The sequence below is a fragment of the Rhinolophus hipposideros genome (assembly GCF_964194185.1).
Source record: "Rhinolophus hipposideros genome assembly, chromosome: 25".
Taxonomy (NCBI): Eukaryota; Metazoa; Chordata; class Mammalia; order Chiroptera; family Rhinolophidae; genus Rhinolophus; species Rhinolophus hipposideros.
This window is the reverse complement of record NC_138071.1, coordinates 9,389,703-9,411,304: the sequence shown is the minus strand read 5'-3', so window position 1 is coordinate 9,411,304 and position 21,602 is coordinate 9,389,703. Positions and strand designations below refer to the sequence as shown.

General features: G+C 36.2%; 1 protein-coding gene across 4 annotated transcripts in view; it reads left to right on the top strand.

The window, feature by feature from the left end:
* The window catches only part of SLC13A1 (solute carrier family 13 member 1), a 144,632-nt gene extending 129,219 nt beyond the window's left edge, over window positions 1-15,413 (top strand). For all 4 annotated transcript variants that reach the window (XM_081038569.1, XM_081038571.1, XM_081038572.1 and 1 more), the window contains 4 exons: window positions 1,739-1,848; window positions 10,472-10,633; window positions 12,104-12,241; window positions 14,138-15,413. In XM_081038569.1, coding sequence (XP_080894695.1) covers window positions 1,739-1,848; window positions 10,472-10,633; window positions 12,104-12,241; window positions 14,138-14,275 — 548 coding nt within the window. In that variant the 3' untranslated portion in view covers window positions 14,276-15,413. The remainder of the gene's footprint in view (window positions 1-1,738; window positions 1,849-10,471; window positions 10,634-12,103; window positions 12,242-14,137) is intronic.
* The last annotated feature ends 6,189 nt before the right edge of the window (window positions 15,414-21,602 follow it).

The window sequence follows — 21,602 nt, the reverse complement described above, 5'->3', positions numbered from 1 at the left end:
TGGCAAACATAGGAACAAGACCTTGGAAGTCATTACTTCATGATGAGCCCTTGGTACTGAGGATCTAAAAAGGTGAGGAGTTTCAAGGGAAAAAGCATTGACAGCCTCATAGTAGTCTTGGAGAAAATGCAAATCAGCCCCACACTGGCCATAACTTAGTGTCACAATGGAAAGACAAGGTATCAGTGGGAGCACTCACTGTCTTTATAAGACATGGACAAACATAAATGCATGTCTATGTGCGTGTACCTCTCCCTCCTACCCCCCCCCACTCCCAGCACACACTTACACATAGGATTCTTTCATTCATATCTGTGTTTTGCACTAACACATCGTGGTTTGGGTAGTCAGATTCCTACCCCGTTGCCAATGTGGGACAAATGGTTTAAATTGTCTGGAAATAGTCTAGTGGAATGGAGTTATAGTTTTTCTTTTCCTTTTTTTCTTTTCTTTTCTTTCTTTTTTTTTAACTGGGATGGAAGTGGCATTCATGCTCTTGGATTGGCCCACCTGGCTCTTTGAGTCAGAATCATAAATAAGTGACTAATGAGTCAGGTTTCTAGGCCATGACATATGTGAACAGCACAGCATAGAACTAAATGCCTTTTGTTCTTCATTGAGACTAAAACATCTCAAAGTGCGTTATAAACAGATGTTGCAATACAGAGTAATGATTCCTGTGAAACCCAGAGGTCTCTGATCATTGCGATCAAAGCCCTATGGTCTGGCAAGGACAAGTGTTGAGGAACCAATGCTGGGTGTAACTTACCTGGCTTCCTCATCTGAACCCTCCCTCAGAGAGGGCCTTGCCCCTATCCACCATTTTCTCTCTTTTCATTCTTTAATTCTTTTGCTCCTTGATAAACTCATTCACACTAGGTTTAAGAATGACAGATAAGACATAAGATGTTAAATTTTACATGAAAGGTACATTTCAAAGATATTTGCATTTTAACAGGATATATGGCCTTAATTCAAGTAAGAAATAGCAAAGTTTCAGTCAATTGTGAAGGGAAGGTTTGGCTTAGGTTTGGGGAAACAGAAGAAAAGGGATAGAAACATTAACGTCTCACCATGTAGAAGGCTGCCTATTACACATAAATGTTAGGTGGGTATAATGTGTTCATGGATGACCCTATTTCTCAAAAAAAAAATCCATGGAGCCATCAGGATCCAAATATCAAGATAAATATGATCATTGCTTTATGAGCATTTTAAGGATGTCATAAATGACACTTAAAATATTGAACCTGAACTGTGAATTATTTTAAACTGAAATCCTGATGAATCTATCATGATCCTCCTCATAATTTGAAAAAAAATAATAAAATATTCAAAAATAATATTAGTGAATAATTATAATGCTACATTGATGCTATTAGAACCAATGGAATATTATAGGCATTTTGCATAGCAAAGAACAGTATAGTCCAATACACTGTTACTCAGTGGAATGAATGAATGAATAATAGCATTATAAATGATAATGTTATAGTTTATCTAAATTTATAATATGATACAAAGGATTTTTCCAAGTTATGAATTTTTAAAAAATAATACGTTGTTCCACTGCAACCAGGTAGAAATTGCTCAAATTCCAGATCAAATCTCCTATGTAAAAAAAAAAACAACATAGGAATATTAAAAACTTCTCGTGAAATAGCTATTAAGATAATGAAAGAAATGTCATATTATCACATTTTAAACCATGTATAACTATACGGGTTTTGTTTTGCAGTTGCTTTTGATTACTCTCCACTGATTACTTGGAAAGAATTCCAGTCAGTCATGCCCTGGGATATAGCCATTCTGGTTGGTGGAGGGTTTGCCTTGGCAGATGGCTGTGAGGTAATATTCTTGTCTAAGATATTTAACAATTAACTAGGCTATTTCAAAGAAGAGCACAGAGACATTCAATCTTTTGGTATATTCAACTTCATCCTATCATTTTAATGACACAGATTTCAGTAGCCATGGAGTAACCATACCCCACAGATGGGGCCAGTTCAGAGTTCAAAAATTTTAACAGGTTGCCAGTATAAAATGTCATTTTTTTAAATGATATACCACCAGCATGTCAAAAGAAACATTACAAAGATTAGAATTTTTAATCCCTGAAATAGTATGAGACTAGCGTAGTAAGAAAGAAGTTACACAAAAAACATAGGTACAATGACTCCTAGTGAATTTTTTCTTTTTTTCTTTTTTTTATATTTTTACCTTTTTCATGATGAATTTGAGTAGCTCTAAGAGTTCTCTGAAATATATCATGGTTTCAATGTTGTTAACGAAGGAGACTAAGAAATATTTGTACCTTAATATATTATGTATTTATTACATTATTTTTTATATATTAAGCACATTAAAGGCATTAAATGCATGTTTACTGAATAAAGTACAGAGAGAATTTCACAGAACCATGGCTAACCTTGTATTATGTCCAATTTTAGGAAGAAGTAAAACCACCATGACAATTAGAGTTGGTATTTCTTTCTCCTATTTATCCAGTTGATACAAAGGAGAAGTCTGGGGGTGGGTGGGTGTCTTTGTCCCTTGGTATTGCCCTGGTGCATTGTAGGGTTCCTGTAAGAAAAGTATCTTCTCCAAAAATTCCATGAAAATCTTCGACTCTGACTAATCAAAAACCTCTTATTTCACGATTTCTAGTCTTCTGTGAAACACTCAAAGCTTATGGCTTTTTGAATTTCTTATTCAGTCATAAAACTAAAAAGGATGGTGAAAGAGAGATTGTGTCCAGTCTTTTAGTTTCTGGGAAGTTAGACTTTTATACTTCTTAAGACAAAAAATTACCTGTTTTAGTCTCTTCTCCACCCCCACCCCCCCAATTTAAGATTTGGGCTTCAACTGTTGATTTAAATGGAAGTGTTGTCCCTTGAACAGTCTGTGTTGAAAGAAATCACATTTTCAGTCTTCTCTGAAGAGCCAAATGGTTATTGCATGATTAAGCTCATTTGGGAGATACTTCAGTAATGCACTTTTCCAAACAGAGTTAATTTAATGTTGCTTAACACTAAAAAGAAAACAAAAACATGTATTGAAACTAGGAACTCTATATTTTAAAAGGCATTCATACACATTATCTTAATGTAGTATAACCTTCTTCTCTACTTTTCAAAAACTATTTTTTAAATATAGCTAACCTATAATATTATATTAGTTTCAGGTATACATAATAGTTATTCAACATTTACATACCTAAAGAAGTGATCACCATGATAAATCAGGCAACCATCTCACATTGTACCACACTATCACAATATCATTAACTATATTTCCTATGCTGTATATTACATCCCCCAAAATTATTTGTTTTATACATAGAAATTTGAACCTCTTATTCTCTTTCACCTTCCCCCCTTAAAAAATTTTCAATTACAGTTGACATTCAATATTAATTTATATTAATTTCAGGTGTACAGAATAGTGGTTAGACATTTATATAATTCAAGAAGTGACCCCATAACTAATCTAGTACCCACCTGGCTCTATACATAGTTATTACCATATTAATGACTATATTCCCTATGCTTTACTTTACATCCTCATGAGTCTTTTGTAACTACCAATTTGTACTTCTTAATCTCCTCTTCTTTTTCACCCTTCCTCCCAAATTTCCTCCCATCTATCACCCTGATATGTTTAGTACCCAGCTGACACCATAAATAGTTATTACAATATAATGACTATATTCCTTATGCTATAACCTACATACCCATGACTACTGTATAACAACCAATTTGTACTTCTTAATCCCTTCCCCTTTTTCATCCACCCCCAAACCGCCTCCCATCTGGCAACCATGAAAATGTTCTCTGAATCTAGGAGTTTGTTTCTGTTTTGTTTGTTTTGTTCTTTAGATTCCACATATAAGTAAGATCATATGGCATTTGTCTTTGTCTTATTTACTCCACTCAGTACAATACCCACTAGGTCTATGCATTTGTTGCAAATGGCAAGATTCCATTCTTTTTTTATGGCTGAGAAATAGTCCATAAAATATATGTACCACCTCCTCTTTATCCATTCATCTATTCAGGGAAACCCAGGCTGCCTTCATATCTTGGCTATTGTAAACAATGCTGCAAAGAATATATGGATACACACGTCCCCCTGAAGTAGCATTTTGGATTTCTCTGAATAAATAGTCAGAATTGAAGTTATTAGTTCCTTCCTTGTCTCATGTTATAGCCTTTGTTTAAAAGTGTATTTTCTCTGGTATAGATATTGCTACCCCAGATTTTTGTTTGTTCCCATTTTAATAAAATCTCTTTTTCTACCTCTTTACTTTCAGGCTATGTGTGTCTTTCTATCTGAAGTGAGTCTCTTGTAGGCAGCCTAAGTAGGGGTCTTGTTTTCTTATCCATTCAGCTACCCTATGTCTTTTGATTGGAACATTTAATCCATTTACATTTAAAGTAATTGTTGATAAGTAGTTATTGCCATTTTATTATTCATAATTTTTATCTTTTATTTTATTTTTTTCTCTTAAAGAAGTCCACTAAAATTCCTCGGAATACTGTTTGGTGGTGATGAACTTCTTGAGCTTTTTCTTGTCTGAGAAGCTCTTTATCTGTCCTTTATTTCTAAATGATAGCTTTGCTGGGTAGAGTAATCTTGGTTGTAGACCCTTGCTTTTTCATCACTGAATATTTCATGTCAATCCTCTCTGGCCTGCAAAGTTTCTGTTGAGAAATCAGTCTTATGGGAGCTCCCTTGCAGGTAACTGACTGCTTTTTCTTTTGCTGCTTTTAAGATCCTTTCTTTGTCTTTACCTTTCAGCACTTATATTCTCATGTGTCTTGGTGTGGGCCTCTTTGGGTTCATCTTGTTGGGGACTTTCTGTGTTTCCTTGGCATGGATGTCTATTTCCTTTTCCAGGTTAGGGAACTTTTTTGTCATTATTTCTTCAAATAAGTTTTCATTTCCTTGCTCTATCTCTTCTCCTTCTAGTACCTCTATGATGCAAATGTTGGTATGCTTGATCTTGTCCCAGAGGCCCCTTAAACTGTCCCCATTTATTTAGATTACTTTTTTCTTTTTGCTGTTCTATTTGGGTGTTTTCTGCTACCTTATCTTCTAAATCACTGATTTGATCCTATGCTTCCTCTAATCTACTAATGTATCCCTCTAATGTATTCTTCATTTCAGTTATCACATTCTGTATTTCCAGCTGCTTATTTTTTCTGTTTTCTGTCTTCATTTTTATGTTTCCTAGCTGTCTGTTGAAGTTTTCCCTGAGATCACTGAGCATTCTTATAACCACTGTTTTGAACTCTGAGTTTGGTAGATTGCTTTTTTCCATTTTGTTTAGTTCTTTTTCTGGTGCTTTGCTCTGTTCTTCTATTTGGGACATGTTTCTTTGTCTCCCCATTTTGGCTGCCTCCCTGTGTTTGTTTTTATGTATTAGGTAGAGCTGCTATGCCTTCCGGTCTTAGAAGAGTGGCCTTATGTAGTCGGTGTGCTGTGGGGCTCAGTGGCACAGTCTTCCTGGTCACTTGAGCCAGGCACTCCAGGTGTGTCCCTTTTGTTGGTTGTGTGTGCCCTCCTGTTTTACTTTAGCCTTGATTGTTGTCTGCATGTCAATGAAAGGGATTGATCCTCAGGTTGATTAGTTGTGAGGACTGGCTGTGTGTACAGTGGAGGAGCTATGGGGTAGGGACTGACCCTATGGAGCAGGATTTGCTTTAGCAGGGCTCTGGTGCCTGCCCAGTTTTCCCTTTGGGTGTGTCATCTTTGGAGGTGGCCAAGTGATGCTCCGTTTTGGTCTGAAGCTTGTCACTGGGCATGTCAGCCCTGGGGCCTTCTGAGTGGGTCCCACTGCAGGTCAAGTTTTGCCACAGCCTATGCCCTACCTGAGGCCACCTGGCATCCACAGATAGCCACTTCCCATACTGTGGTTAGAGGTGCCTGGAGAGGCCAAGCCATGAACCAAGGCCAGCTATTACTAGTGCCAGGCTTAGAGTTGCTCAATCAGAAGTACAGGACCTGCTAAAGCCAGATGCTGCTTGTTTGGGTTTTATGAACCTTTGAGAGAGTTTAGGAAAGTGCAGCATGAGCCAAGGCAAGCCATTTGTATGGAAAAGCCACTGTAAGCAGCTTGAGTGGGCCCAAAAGTTGGGTTGGGTGGGGTGGGGTCTCAGAATGTCCAGGGTGGGGTGAGCAAAGGGTGTTAAAGATGTTGATGGAGACTCAGATATGGCAGCTAGAGGGGAGAAAGCTGCCCCTCTAGCCTTTGCTCTAAAGCCAGACAACTCAGTTCCTCCCCATATGTGCCTTTCAAGCTTCTGCCCCAGCACAGAGCTCAAAGCAAGTGAGTCTCTCAGCGAGTTAGTCTATGTGCAGGCCACTTAAGAGGAGCACCTAGGACTCCAGCCACCCTCCATCTCACTGAGCCACTATATCCACTGGTTTTTACAACCAGAAGTTATGGGGACTTCCCTCTCCATCACTGAAACCCTAGCCTGTGGAGCCTGATGTGGGGCTGGGACCGCTCACTCCTTCAGAAGAGGAGCCCTACCACAGAGATATCCCTCCCAGTTTTTTGTGGTCACACATGGGTGTGGGACCAGCCATTTCTGCCTCTTCACCCCTCTTGCCAGTCTTGCAGTGGCTTCTTAGTGTCTTTAGTGGTAGGGCTTTAGTTCAGCTAGACTTCAGGCAATTCTTGATGATTATTGTTCTGTAGTTTAGTTGTAATTTTAATGTGATGATGAGAGGAGGTAAGCACAGAATTTTCCTACTCTGCCATCTTGACCAGAAATGTATTATATTTTCTTCTTAATAACCTATAGGGAGACTGGCTTTTGCTTCAGACTTTATTGTGAATTTTTTCCATGGTATCCAAATATACTTAACTTTCAGCAATGAGATTTAGTAATAGGTGCAATTCTGAGTGCCACTTACAAAGTCATTTTCAGTCTAGATTTGGCTTGCCTTATAGATTGCTCAAATGTAAATGATAGAAATATAAGACAAATACACTTTTCTTTTAGTTCAGCAATAATAATATCTGGTTTCTTAGAATAAATAACTTCCATTCCTTTATCTGCTTATTTGAATTGCGAGGAAATCAGAATCAGCAGTTCTGGCATTGATGTGAATTTTGTTTATCACTCCTTCCCAGAATATCTGTCTGGATTGGAACCAGACACTCAAAGTGGTTTTAAAAGCATTGGCCAGACCCTAGAATAGTAAAGTTTGAGGAAATGAAAAAGTGGGAACTTAGTGTAATGCAGTAGTCTCTCTCACTGGAAGAATTAGGGAAACCATGAAAGTAGGTCTAATTTGCTATGAAAATCCTAGTACTTCATAGAGTCAGATTTCTATGGGATATCCAGAATACTTCTACCCCTTGTGGTTAGACTGAAGATATGAGCTTCAAAAATATGGCTATGGACAAATATGCTTCTAGAAACTGGTTTTACAAAGATTTGGAGACAGTTAATTTTTAAAAATTTTGTTCCAAATTGTGATTAGTTTAGCAAATGCCCAGAAATAGAATAACCCTTCTAATTGGGAACCATGAGATAGCAGCTACAAAAGCATTCACCTCATTGAAATTCCTTCTCTCTTAAATGCCCCTTTATATGTTTTAACATGGTTAAACTCTCATGACCTGGTAGTCATGTTCAAATTCTTCAGTGAATAACTCATCCTCTCCCTTTTACACACACTCCTCAAAGTTTTTCTCCTAGATTAAACGTGGAAAATTTAACACCATTTTCCTCAGTTCTCCACTAAAATGGCAATAATGGAACAAAAAAAAGTGTCAATCCATAAAGATAAAGCATTTATGTCAGGAACAATACATATAAGAGCTCTTAATGAAATTTAAAAGATAGAAAAAGAATATAACTGACTTTGTACAGTAGAAAAAAGTAGAGGAAGATGAGTCTGCAAAAGGATGAGCCAATAAAAAACAAACCGAAATTTCAGCAAACTAACAGAAAGCTAGGGTAAAACTCAGTACTGAGTGTGGAGGATGGTTTAAAAAGTGTATAAGGAGCTGTAAGCCTCCCAGAAACTCTCTCTAGTTCTAAGTAGACAGGCAACCCTTCTCTCTCCTCCCTGGTAGAAAATTTGGATTTACTCTATAACAAAACTGAATCAGTTGAGATACGCAGTACAGTCACCTCCAGTAATGTCTTCCTCTCAACAATCTTTACCAAAGCACAAATAATCTCCAATCATCATTTTATTGCCTCCATTTTAAACATGAATAGACAGCCAGGGTCATCAGTTGGTTGGGAAAGCCTCTGATACAATAACCAGTAACAAAGAATAAAAAGAAAGGAATGCACACACACACACAAAAAAACAACAAGAAAAATATATGAAGCAAAGTAAAACTTCAAAAATTTGTCTGAAATTGATGTCTCAAAGAGATTTTTAGAAACATGAAATCCATGTTTAGAAACAAAAACAGAATGTTACTTTAAAAGAAAAGGAATAAACAGAAAATAACAGCCACTAAAGATAAGAAATATTGTAACAAAAATTTTTAAATTCAGCAGCAAAGTTAAAAGATAAAGTTTGAACTTATCCCAGAAAATAGAACAAAAAGATAAAGAGAAGGTAATGTAAAAAAGAGATAAGAAAACTAGATATCAATCCAAAATATCAACTGACAACTAATAGGAGTTTTAGAAAGAGAGGGGGGAAAAGGAGAAGGGAAAAAAAAAATACAAGGACATTTTCACAAAGTAATACAAGAAATTTCCCAGAACTTTGAGATTCTGGACTGAGAGAGCCACTGAGAGTGCCCAGTGCCAAAGCACTTCATGTAGAATTTTGGAACCCAAGGTGTGATAATATTATCCCAATGGCTTCCAGAGAGTGGGGCAATATGTGGTATAAACTTTTCCAGCTGCATCTACTGAGACATAGATAAAATCCATTCTTGAAGTATAGTAGCTCTGTTCTAGAATGAATTTGTTCCAATATGACTTAGATGATAGGCAGTTTATTTTCATCTAAAAGTCAAAATTAAAAAACAAAAATATAAGTCAAAACTAGAAATATACATAATATCTGTTATCCATATCTAGGGATGTTTTATCAACTTTTGATCTAAGAATATACTGCTTTTAATTAGTGCTTTGCTAAAACATGCCCATCCTGGTTTGTCATGGGCCTGAAGATTCATACATGCAGTAGCTCCCTGAAATCACATAAATGGAGGATTTTCCCTTTCATTTGGAGCAGGGGAATAGGGTAACATACCTATTAATTTGAGTACAGCTGATTTCTGTTGTACTATGTACAATGAATCAAAGATCAGAATGTCATCAGTCTTCTAAAGAACCCAACTGGAAGCCACAGGAAATGGAGCAATGGCTGAGTGATAATTATTCCAAGTTTAGAATTTTACAAAAGATAAACTATCAAAATGGTGAAAAGAAAATACGGAGGTTTTCAGACATGCAGAAACTAAAAAACAAAAACAAAAAACAAACCAAAAAATTGTACTTCCCATGTAGCAATTTTCAGAAAGCTATAGAGAAGAATATGCTCTGCCAGCACGAAGGAGTTAACAAGAAAGCATTCACTCACAAAAGGGAGGTGGGTGGAATTTATAGTACACTAGTGAAAGGAGGTCTCAGAACAGCAATAGAGTAGATATAAAGGGCGACTAGTCCAGATGGAGCAGAAGAAGAGAATACTCCAGAACGGATATCTCTGTGAGGGAAAATGAAAATGCACAATGACCTGATATGTTTGTCTATTTATGGGGAGTTTTCCAGTTTCTCTGGAGGATATGCCGAAGAATTAGTGATAGGTACTTACAAAAAAAGCAAATATAATCAGTACATTGAGTTGGATATGAGCAATATTGATATAATCATAATGGTATACTTTAAATACTGATTTCATCAAAAGTATTGATATATGAGTATAAGGGAATGGAGGACAGGAAATGTATGTATGGTGGATGGTGTAAGAAAGCTGAATCCTCATATAACATATTAGGACGTCAGTAAATGATGTCTTAATTTGAAAATTAGGAAAAAATGTGATTTTGAAAAATAGCTGTAAATATCTAAACATAGCTGTAAATAACTAGTGTGGATTGAAAGTTGTTGCCTCTGGGGAACACAATTTAGGAGTACAGAGAGGTAGAGCAGAGGGCTGCTCTTAAAGCCCTATAGTACGACTCCACTCATTAAAATATCCACATAGACGGTATTTAGATAAAATTAAAACTTAATTGAAAAAATGTGGGAGAAAATTCAAACTTCCTAAAGCATGTTACTAGTGTTAAAATAAGAATAATTGAGAGCTCAGGGTCAAAGCCATCTAGATCTACCAAACCACAGAAAAATATAAGGGATCACAATTGTATCTCAGAAACTGAGTTCTTAGGGCGCGTAATGTGTTTTTAAATTTTAAATTGTGTCTGTTAAAATGAATTACTAATGAATAACAAATATTGCAAATTTGCTTTTTTTAGGAGTCAGGACTATCTAAATGGATAGGAAATAAATTATCTCCTCTAGGTTCGTTACCAGTATGGATAATAATTTTGATATCTTCTTTGCTCGTCACATCTTTAACAGAGGTAGCCAGCAATCCAGCTACCATTACTCTCCTTCTCCCAATATTATCTCCATTGGTGAGTATCTCATTTATCCCATTTATACTCTTCATCAAAAGAGCAGTATTCTACTTTGCTTGTTCTCATATTGGTGTGGAATGTTTTTTTGGCCTAAATGGTCCTCCCATAAGTAACTTACAGAGTGGTCTTTATTAGCATTAGTACTTTTTAGGAGACCTCAACTCAGGAGAAATCTCTTCTTCCATGTTCAAGCAGCACAATTTTAACCACTTACCTTCTCTTAGCCCAGATTTTCATTTGCAGATAAATGGGAGGATCTGCTTAAATCCTTTCCAACGATAAGACTTTGGGTTTCAGTGTTTCCTGACAACTTTAGTATTTAAGTTGTCAGTATTTAGATACTAGTATTTAGTATGTAACTCTGACACTTCTCCCTGGAAGATTATTTCTGAATTTCGGAGAAGTGCTTCATATAAGTGATCTTCAAGTAAATGAAAAGCGAGGGGCTTACCTTCAGCCTTCAAGCTTAAATGTCTTAGACACAGTTCTCTACTGCCCAGGGAAAAGTTTTGAAAAATAAGTAAAAAGCAGAATTGCAAGGAGAGAGAGGGAAAGATTGTTTTCTCTTCTTCTCCCCACCTAGCTAGCAATTACAAGAAATAGCTTTAAGTAAATGTTTTTTTCTTATTGAGACAGATGGGCTTGGTGAAAGGAAAGCACTTTAAATTAAGAAGGATTGCCCTTCGGGAATTGTTCTGCTACCAACTCAAGGGGCACATGTTGGTATTCTTGAGCTACGGCTTCAAATTAGAAAAGAAATGTAGGGAGTTTAAATTGGCAAAATAGTATTTTGTATTTTTCTGTTGTTTTATTTTTTAACATGGAGCAGTTAGAAAATTATGTTGTAAATTAAGAATTGTAAGTAACTCTTCTTCTGTGATGATCCCTAAGCAAATGTTAAATTATATACATAACCGAGGCAGTAAAGTTAATTAGAAGCTTTGGAGCCAGGGGGACCTGAAACCCTACCTAAGCTCTACTGCTTGCCAGCTGTGTATTTGAACAAGTTACTTTCGTCTTACTGGGCCTCAGTTTCTTCATCTGTTATTTAGGGCTATAGTAGCCATCTCATAAGGTCATTGTGAAAATTGAGTTTTATGTATTTTATTATTTTATACATTATATAATATACATAAACTTTATATGTATTATACATAAATACCTAGCACCTAGCACTAGATAAATAATGAATGGTTGCTGTTTTTATTTAGGGATAAATGATACTTTATTTTCTAAATAAACTGAGCTATAATGCTTAAATGGGCATCAATAAACACATAAACAAATGGAAGAAACATTTTCTGAAAAATATTCTTCAGGTTATAACTGCATTTGTGTGTGTGTGTAATTCTATGTCTTTAGGTTTAACCTGCTTCTGGGAAAGTTTATTATAATAATTTTTTTCATGTTGATGCTTGGTACCTACCTCAAATATTTGCTGAGACTCCATTTTATCTTTTCCAACAGGCTGAAGCCATTCATGTGAATCCTCTTTATATTTTGATACCGTCTACTCTATGTACTTCATTTGCATTCCTCCTACCAGTAGCAAATCCATCTAATGCTGTTGTTTTTTCATATGGCCATCTAAGCGTTATGGACATGGTGAGTAAGCTGAAAGAGTGCCATTAGGTCCAATAGCAGTTTTGGGGTGATATCTTAGGTTATCTCTCCTTTTACACGCTACCAGGAAAATGTGGCTTGAGTTCTGCTTTCAAATGTGAGTGCATGACTGGTCCTAGAATTGTTTTTAAGAGTGATAACCAGAAGGGAACATTTCATTACAGTGTACAGTCATGACTACAGAGTATTGAATGTATTAGTAATGCCCTGGAAGGAGAAGAACATAGAATATGCTCAACACAGTGGCTTAAACTTACATGTCAAGATCAGGATCTAACTGGAAGTGGGCAAAAGGAAGAACTAGGGTTAATGAAACTTAGCAATCCATCACTGTGGTTGGCTATCACCAATATTTATGCAACTGACATTCGCTCTGAATAAGGCATGGGGCTCACTGTCTGACTGATGAAACGTCATCTTTCTTGTTCTGATTCTAATACCGTATTTCCTCGAAAATAAGCCCTAGCCAGACGCATCAGCTCTAATGCGTCTTTTGGAGTAAAAATTAATATAAGATCCAGTCTTATTTTACTATAATACCGGGTATAATATAATATAGTACAATACAATACAATACAAATACAATACACCAGGTCTTATATTAATTTTTGCTCTAAAAGAGGCTTTAAAGCTGATTGTCCGGCTAGGTCTTATTTTTGCAGAAACATAGTAGTGGCACCTGAAATGAAAGTACAAGCAAGTAATAATAGAAAATTAAAGTGACAAAAAGTGCTCATTTTTGTCAAATATGAAAGTAGCAATAATCAGGAACTAGCTTGAGAATATTATGGTCCCCACCCACCCCCCAATTTTGATTGCCAACTTCTAAACCAAACCAAACAAGAATGTCAAAGTGAATTCCATGAGCTTGCTATGCAAATGCAGTTCCAAGGTCAGTCCCAGCCCCCTTTCCACATAGATTGCTATCCCTAAATCTCTGTAACTTAAAACTTCTAGAAATGCCTTTATGCAGAAGTTGTGTGATATCGTTTGGGTAAAAAAAATGTGCATAATATAATATAAGCAATGTCCTATGTATGTGAATTAGAAAAATAAAATTAAGTTTCTGGAAAAAAATGAGTGGCTTGCAGGGACAGAAAGGGGATCTCTACAATAATCACTGCTAGGTATCCTCTTTTTCCTTTGGGGCTCCATGTTTTACTACAGAGAATGCAAAGATAAGCAACTTCCTGTGTTAAGAGCCAGGTAGTAAATATTTGAGGCTCTCTGGGCCATATGGTCTGTCACAACTCCTTGGTTCTGCCATTGTATCACAAAAGCAGCCAACAACAATATATCAACAAATGAGCATGATTGTGGGCCCATAACACTTGATTTACAAAAACAGTTCATGGGCAGTCATTTGCCAACCTCTGTTTTAATGATTAGAAAACAACATTGAGATTGTTTTAGTGAATGCCAGAGTGATAATCATCAGAGCTGGAAAAAATGGGAACTCTAAGAAAGGTGAATAGAAGTCGCATTATTAAATCTCAATAAGAGAATGCTGAAAGGTAAACTATTAATAATATTGACTACGAAGGGTCCAGTGACCCGAACCGTATGCACTGAAGTACAAAAACCACAAAATTCAAATTTTGATTTAACATGAAACGACGGATTTTCAAAGGGATTTTTCCCTAATCAGAATGACTCCAGTATATTCCTAAGAGGAACCTGAGGCTCTCCAACTAAATGGCATTTAGTCGGGGACAGATTCTCTTTTGACATGAATGGATGAACTCCTTGTTTTATGAAGTCAACAATTGATAGTAATCATTTAGGAGGCATGTACATCTGACATATGCCTTCTGCAAGTGTTCTAATTCTCCCATAGGTTTGCTTTTCAGGAGACTGACTTGCTCTTTCCTGTTCAAGGTTAAAGCTGGACTTGGCATTAATATCGTGGGTGTCGCTGTGGTGATGCTTGGCGTGTTCACCTGGATGGTGCCCATGTTTGACCTCAATACTTACCCTTCTTGGGCTCCTGCAATTAGCAATGGGACCATGCCATGACAAGCCTGAATGTTATGACCATCCTGTGGTGCATGTTAGGGTCCATTAAGAATTCACTGCAAAATTTAGCTCTGAAAAACTGATGACACATTGGTGTAGCTGCTACAGTTCCAGTGAACACCGAAAACCTGCTGTCATAACTCAGAGTCCACATTTCCTTTGAGATACAACCAAAGAGCAACTCAGTGCCTTCATCGAGAAGTCCATGGTTGTGATTTTGCTCATGGACCGTATGCATGCTGCTTCATCAAAAGAATAATTTATAACTTGACCTTCAAAGAGATTAGGTCATTTGCTTCATCTTAGAGTCTGGATTCAGTGTAACATTTCCAATGTCAATTTATTATCTGAGAAACTTCCCATGAAGCTATAAATAAAAAATAAAATATACAAGTTAATTAGGTACTTGGATAAATCATTTCTGTAGTGTTGTTCAGGGGAATTTTCTGAAAAACAAAAGCTGTGGTCATCGGGTGGTGCAAAATCAAAGTTTAAATGCATGTGAATCCAGTAAACAACAGACAACTCATGGATAAGGACTAATTTCTACTTGACCCTCTGGTTAGAGTAATATAATTCACACTTTTATGCTTTCAGTGCACTGAGAAATATATTTCATAGAGCTATGACTAAGGCTTGCTATGATTTGCACCATTACCACACCATACTTAGAAAAGAAAGCTAAACTGTAAAACTATTAACATTTATGTAGATGTATAACAGTTTTGCTTGTGTTTGTCTTATTTTAGAAATATGCAATGTCATATGTAAAAAGAGGAGATTCAGAAATTTAAATGAGTTATCACTGTATATACAGACATAGAAAAATGTCACATAACTCCATTATATCAGCCCTGAAATGTAATACCAGAGGGAAAATAAAGAATGAAAAATTGAAACTATTTACAAAGAGAGTAATAAATTATTTATGAGCAAACCGAAAAGAAAAAAAGAACTGAACATTCAAACAAAAGTAGTAAAAGAATAGCCTCCTCCCACTCAGGATGTGAGAGAATAGATTCTATTAGCATTCCAAAATTAGAATAAAGGGGAAAAAATGACAATCAAAAACAAACAAACAAAAAATGTGTACAGTTAGGAAAAGACAGAAAAGTTAAAACACAGCAATTCTCATGTTAAAAATAAAATGAAAGACAAGATTAAAAACCACCTTTGCTATTTTTAATTTTCATAAAAGTCATCAGATTTGATTTGGTATTTTTGTAAATGACATTATTTATAAAGTTTTCTTGAAAATTAAGTATAGTAAATATTTTTTTTCAAAGGAATACATTTCTTTAAGAAATTATAACATATGATAGATTGCCCATGTTCATTATTTGTCTGTTTATTAATTCGTCAATGCAAAATTAATCATTTCTTTCAAGGAGAAATTTGTTCATTTAAACAAATTTATATATATATATATAAGATATATAATATTGCTTCTTTGTGTATATCTTCTATGTTCACTGTTTACCTGTTCCCTTCCCTGTTGTATGTTGCACATTTATTTATTACATTTCTATTTTTTTCTAGTCATTCAATTTATCACTGCTGAATTATATTACATGATGAATACATTTTCATTATGAAAAAATAAATGACTTTTCAAATCATAATGAGTAAGTTTTGTTCTCAAGAAAATGATATAAACATTTCAGCTTGGATCATTTTAATGAATTACTTCCCACGGCTGCCAGCTGAGTACAGGAAATATAATACTTAGCCAAAATTTGTTTAAGTGAGACATACAGTTCTCTGGCTACATCTTTATGTTTGGATGATATATCAAAAATGACTTAACTCACCCATTTCACGTTTGCCCCATTTACATCAAGTTCTGAAGTTCTGTTCCTTTGAGGGTTGCATATTATCTTTGAAAGTTTCAAAAGGCAGTCTTCACGGATGATCAAACAAATCTTTGTCTTCCCATTCTCTGGTAGATAATGTTTTTGTTATTATCTTGATCCTTACTTAAGGTTAACTAGAAATCTTTGTCACTTTAAATCCCAGTATTTTATTTAGGATAAGATCTTGTCTAGATAATAGTAACAATTTCACTAAGTGCCTATTTACTTTCTGTTTATGCAAGTACTTGAAAGACTTCACTGGCATTTGTCTACCCTTCACTCACCCCACTGCCCCTGTACCTGTCAGCATCTCTAGAATTCAGACTTCCTCCCTTTTAAATGAGTGCACTGTTTTCACCTTAATTGGTATCTAAGGCTTTGTTCTCTCCTTTTTAGCCTGGGACGTAGGGAAGTACACTTTTCACCAATATTACTAATTAAACCTATTAGCAAAAATTGATAAAGCAATATCATGGTACATTAATTGTGTCTTAGCACATGTACTACATATTATTATACATAAAAGATTATTAGATATATTTTTATATCTGTACCATAGCTAAATATTTGATAAGAAGCTTTATGATGACACATTCCAGAGTGTTTTTTGTTTAGTTAATGAATGACTATACTCTTTGTGTGGATTTTATCGAATTAAATATTTTTATATTTAGGAGGGGAGGGTTTTATTAGCAGTGAAAGAATAATTCCAAACAAACGGGAACGATTTTATTACTGTAATATAACATAAAAAGGAAAATAGTTAAAATTGTTATTCCAGAGCAGTGTTAACCATGTTATTCCCAAACAAAGCACCCTAGTCAAAGTAAAAATTTACTAAGTTTTGGGAATGCAAATATCAGAAACAAAGGTCCCCATCGTGGAGGCTAGATCAGACTAGTCCAGGAGTAAACAGTAAAAAAAAAGCATATAACTGAAGTAGAAACTAAAAGGTTTTTTCTAAATATGGGAATCTTCATTTGTTTAGGAAGAAAAGGATGTGGGGTTTTAAAAAAGAAATAAAGGGGCTTTTCTTAATGACAGTATAGAGATATAGATACTGGGGATAGAAGGAGAAGATCTTCTTGAGGCAGAATAATAAAAAATATTGTATAACATACATTATCATTTCAGCAAGAAAATAGTGAAAGTCCTCAAAAGAGAAAGATGATGAAGCAGAGACTTAAGCAGGGATTGAAGGTGGCAACCGCTAATCCCAAGAGAATTTGAAATTTTATTTTAATAGGTACACAGGGAACAAAGAGATGGGAGACAAATCTAGGACTCCAGCAAGTTAGGGGTTACATAGAAAATTATATAGAGTTCGAATCTCAAAGGACTATATTCCCAGTGAAAAATGTTAGCTAGGAATAAAAGCAAACCTATCCTATAAAGGGAAACATCAAGGGAACTTTAATGTTTTAGCCTCTGCACTGGGTGGAAGAGTAAAATCTCCCTGGTAAATTCATAACCACGCAGGGTAGGGGCTAAAGTTACAATATCAGTGTGTGGGGGGCAACCTTAATCTACAACTTTATTTTAGAACAATCCTGGATTGGTAGGATTCCCAAGTACCTGGCAAAGGCAGGAATACTTTCTTCAACCTGAGGCTCAAAGAATTTCTGCGTTTATAATCAAAACTTGCAAATCTGCCAAGACATACAGCATATTGTGCAAGAGCCAACATAAACAAAAGAAACAGAATCCAACATACAAAACAGTAGATATTCTAATTATCAAATACAGAATGTAAAATGAGGAAGCAGAATGTTTGAAAATATCAAAGAGGGTATTGGAAATATATTAAGTGTGGTAGGCAGAACTCTAAAAATGTCCCCGTAAGATTTTTGTTTCCTGGTTATTCAATGAAATACTAATCTAGGTACTGCTGTGAAGGGATTTTGCAGATCTTTAAAACAGGGAGATTATCCTGAATTATCCAGATGGGCCCAGTGTGATTACATGAGCTCTTAAAAGCAGAAGAGGAAAGCAGAAGAGGCCAGTGGGTGACATGCGACAGAGTGTGGAGTCAGAAAGATGTGAAGCATGAGGAGAACTGGACTCACTGGGCCTGGCTTTCAAGATGGAAGAGTCAAAGCCAGAGAATGCAGGCAGCTGCTCGGAGCTGAGAATGACCCGGCAAGGAAGGAGACGTCAGTCCTACAGTCACATGAAACTGACTTCTGCCAACAACACAGTAAGCCTATTCTTAAAAAAAAGGGCCTCCCACCAGCCCTGCAGACACCTTGGTTTTAGTCCTGTGAGACTTGTTGTGGAGTACAGGACATTAAGATAATGGATAGTGTTTTATGGTACCAAATTCATGGTCATTTGTTATGGTAACAATAGAAAACAAGTATAATAAGGAACTAGAGACTGTGAAAAGTGACCAGATAGATGTGAAAGGGTGTCAAATAGAAATTTTATATATGAAAAAATACAGTGATTTAAATTAAAAACTTAATGAGTAGGTTCAATAGCACACCATACAGACCAGAAAAGAAAGTGTGTGAACTTGAAGACGCATTCCAAAAAAATTAATCAGAATGAAGCACAGAGATAGACAAAGAAATGGGACTCAAAAAGGGAAATTAAGAAAAATACAAGCTGGAATAATAACTATTAACAATGTTTCACAGAATTCCAAGCGTAGGTAATAAAAAGAATGAGGGAGACACAGTATCATTGAAGATAACATGGCTGACAATTTTCTAACGCTAGTTAAAGAAATCAAGATTTTTTTCAGGAAGCATAATGAATCCAAAGCAGGATTTAAAAATAGAAAAATAAATCTACACTTGTCTACATGATAGTGAAGTAGTAGAACACTCAAGAGAAAGAAGATTAATAGAAGACTCCTGGGGACCTAGGAGTCCTGGGGGGAGAGTATATCTCGCCCCATCTGTACCTGGACTCTCCTTGGCCTACTGTTCTGCAGGGCTGCATGTTAAGTGCAAGAGAGAGGGAGGCTGCAGCTCATCTTACAGTCCTGGGAGGAGAGTCGATATATTAATTAGTTCATGGCAAAAATAATGGATGTAATGTATAGCCACAGAACAGAACAAATCAGCTTTGCTCACGTGGAGACCAAAACCATTCACTGTCTTCTCTATGGAGTGCTTATGAGCGTAGGATCTGGAGTCTGACTCCTGGGACTGAATCCTTGCCCCACCACTTGCCACCTTATCCTCTGTGTTTTTTGACCTCTATATGCAGTTTTCTCATCTAAAAATGGGACACTAATGGGAGAAGAATAACTTCATAGGGCTATGAGGATTAAATGAGTTATACACATACAGCACTTAGAGCACAGACTGGCCATAGGAAAAGCTCAGTATCAAAGAGTGTTCTGACCACTGTTGCTATTATTATTCCTTAGTACCCTACATGGAAGGAATGGCCCCCACACAATCACTAGGCTTGACCAGATTGCTTCTTCAGAAGGCTCTTAGCCAGAATCTCTTTGAAGCTTTCAATTAATGAATTTTGTTTAAGTTAGAAAAGTCACTCTGAGTCGTAACACCTCAGCAGAGATTTCCAAAGAATCATTTAATGTTTTTCCCAATTACTCCGTGGTTGAGACAGAACACTGAGGTAAAACAGGGAACAAAGTGTGCATTTGAAAAAATGAATCTCCATTTACAGAATTTGGCACACAAAGAAAACCCAGGAAAGTGTAGACACTGTATACAATACTAAAAAAACCAAGTTCAATATCTTATTGGAATACTGTGGCATGTTTGGTATCGAGCAAGCCTCTCATCCCATTAAATTATCCTCATCATTAGTTTTCCCTTCAGGGTTGTTTAGGTAGTTCAAGCCTGACCCCCACGTTGCCTGGGTTCCCTGGAGCACTTTCTGCAGGATTGTTGATGAACATGGGCAGCTCTAGCTCTGTATGCCTGCTGAGCTGAGCCTACCCCCTGACCTCCCTTCAGCGGCAAGTCCACAGCAGAAGCCACCGCTGAGTCAGACTCTATGTCTTTGTAGTACTGTTCTGTAAAAAGTACGCACTAAAGATCACCAAAATATCTGAAATGTCATGGAGCCTCTCCTCCATTCAGAGAAAATTAATGTGCACTTGCGTTCACGTAAGAGCCAATGTTTCCATTATTTTTCTTCCTTATTTATTCTAATTGCTGCATTCTGTCTTTTTAAATTTAGCGTACCTTTATTTTTTGACACATTATTTTTTTTAAGAGATGCTTGGACTTTTCAGAAGAGTCAGAGACTGTGTTTGTTAGTCTCTAAGAATAGTGGTTTCTTACTGTTCTCCTACATGAAGAAATTACAAATAGATAGCTTTCCACCTCTACTCCATCTTCTAGGGCCTCAGAATACGTTTTCAAATAACGCTTGAAAATGACCCTATATTTCATGCAGTGATTTTCATCAAACATCGTTATCCTTAAAGAGAATGGGGGAGAATTTTGGTGGGAAAAGCTTAGGACAAAAGAGAAGAGACGTTCTAAGGGCAGCATGTTTGACCCATCTAAACATGAATGCCATGAAGTCTGTTTCCAGTTTGAAGACTCCAATTCCTCAAACAATTTTTTGTCTGTAGATATTGGGCTTCCAGACTAGTTTCCAGTATCCTTCCTCTCTCATACTTCTTGAGGGTGGTTCATCTATTTATTATTCATATTGAATGAATAATAAATAATTACAGGTCATTCCTCAGGGTCTGGGAGGTCATTTTGGACCAGTCCTTGACATTCCTCTCCATAAACGTTTAATCTGCATCTCAGCTGAAAAAGGAATTGCTTTTGGCCAGAACTGGGGTCCATTGGGAGTGAAAAGTCCTGTCCCCAGGGAATCTGGTAGCTTCCTCTGGAATGTCTTTTCCCTCCACCATATAGAACCTACCCATGGCTCCTCCTCAGAATTTGAATAGGGCCAGAATCCATCATTGGAACTGGAATTTGATATTCTCTCATTGCTGCAATTGTAGTCAGGACTATATATGAGATTTCATATGCTAGATAATGTATACTTTGGGCAAAAGCCAGATTTATAGTTAATATATTCCTGAACACTCTCGTTACGCGTATTTACTTCCTAGTCTTTCTTAAAGCCAGAACTATGAAGGGTATAAAGAATCCAAATCTTCCCTTGGAGACACAAGTCCCATTCTGGCCACTATTTACATCCCTTTTCCTGCATCTATTTTCTTTATCTTCATATAGTCACTTGACTAAACAAGGTAACCAAAGAAACAAAACTATACACAATTCCGTAAAGCACTTGCCTTTGAAAATCCAATATTAGTCAAATACTTTACAAAATATAAAGCTAGTTTGCAAGAAAGAGGATTTTTAACTAGTAATCCTTGGTGTGTCTGCTGGTAAAGCTTACGTGGAAAGTCCAAACATTATGGATATTGAATCAGAACTTAGGTGATTCTACATATCCAATACAAGTATTTAAGGAAGTTTAAAACAGACTTTAAATTTTTGAGTGTCAAGACAGAACCA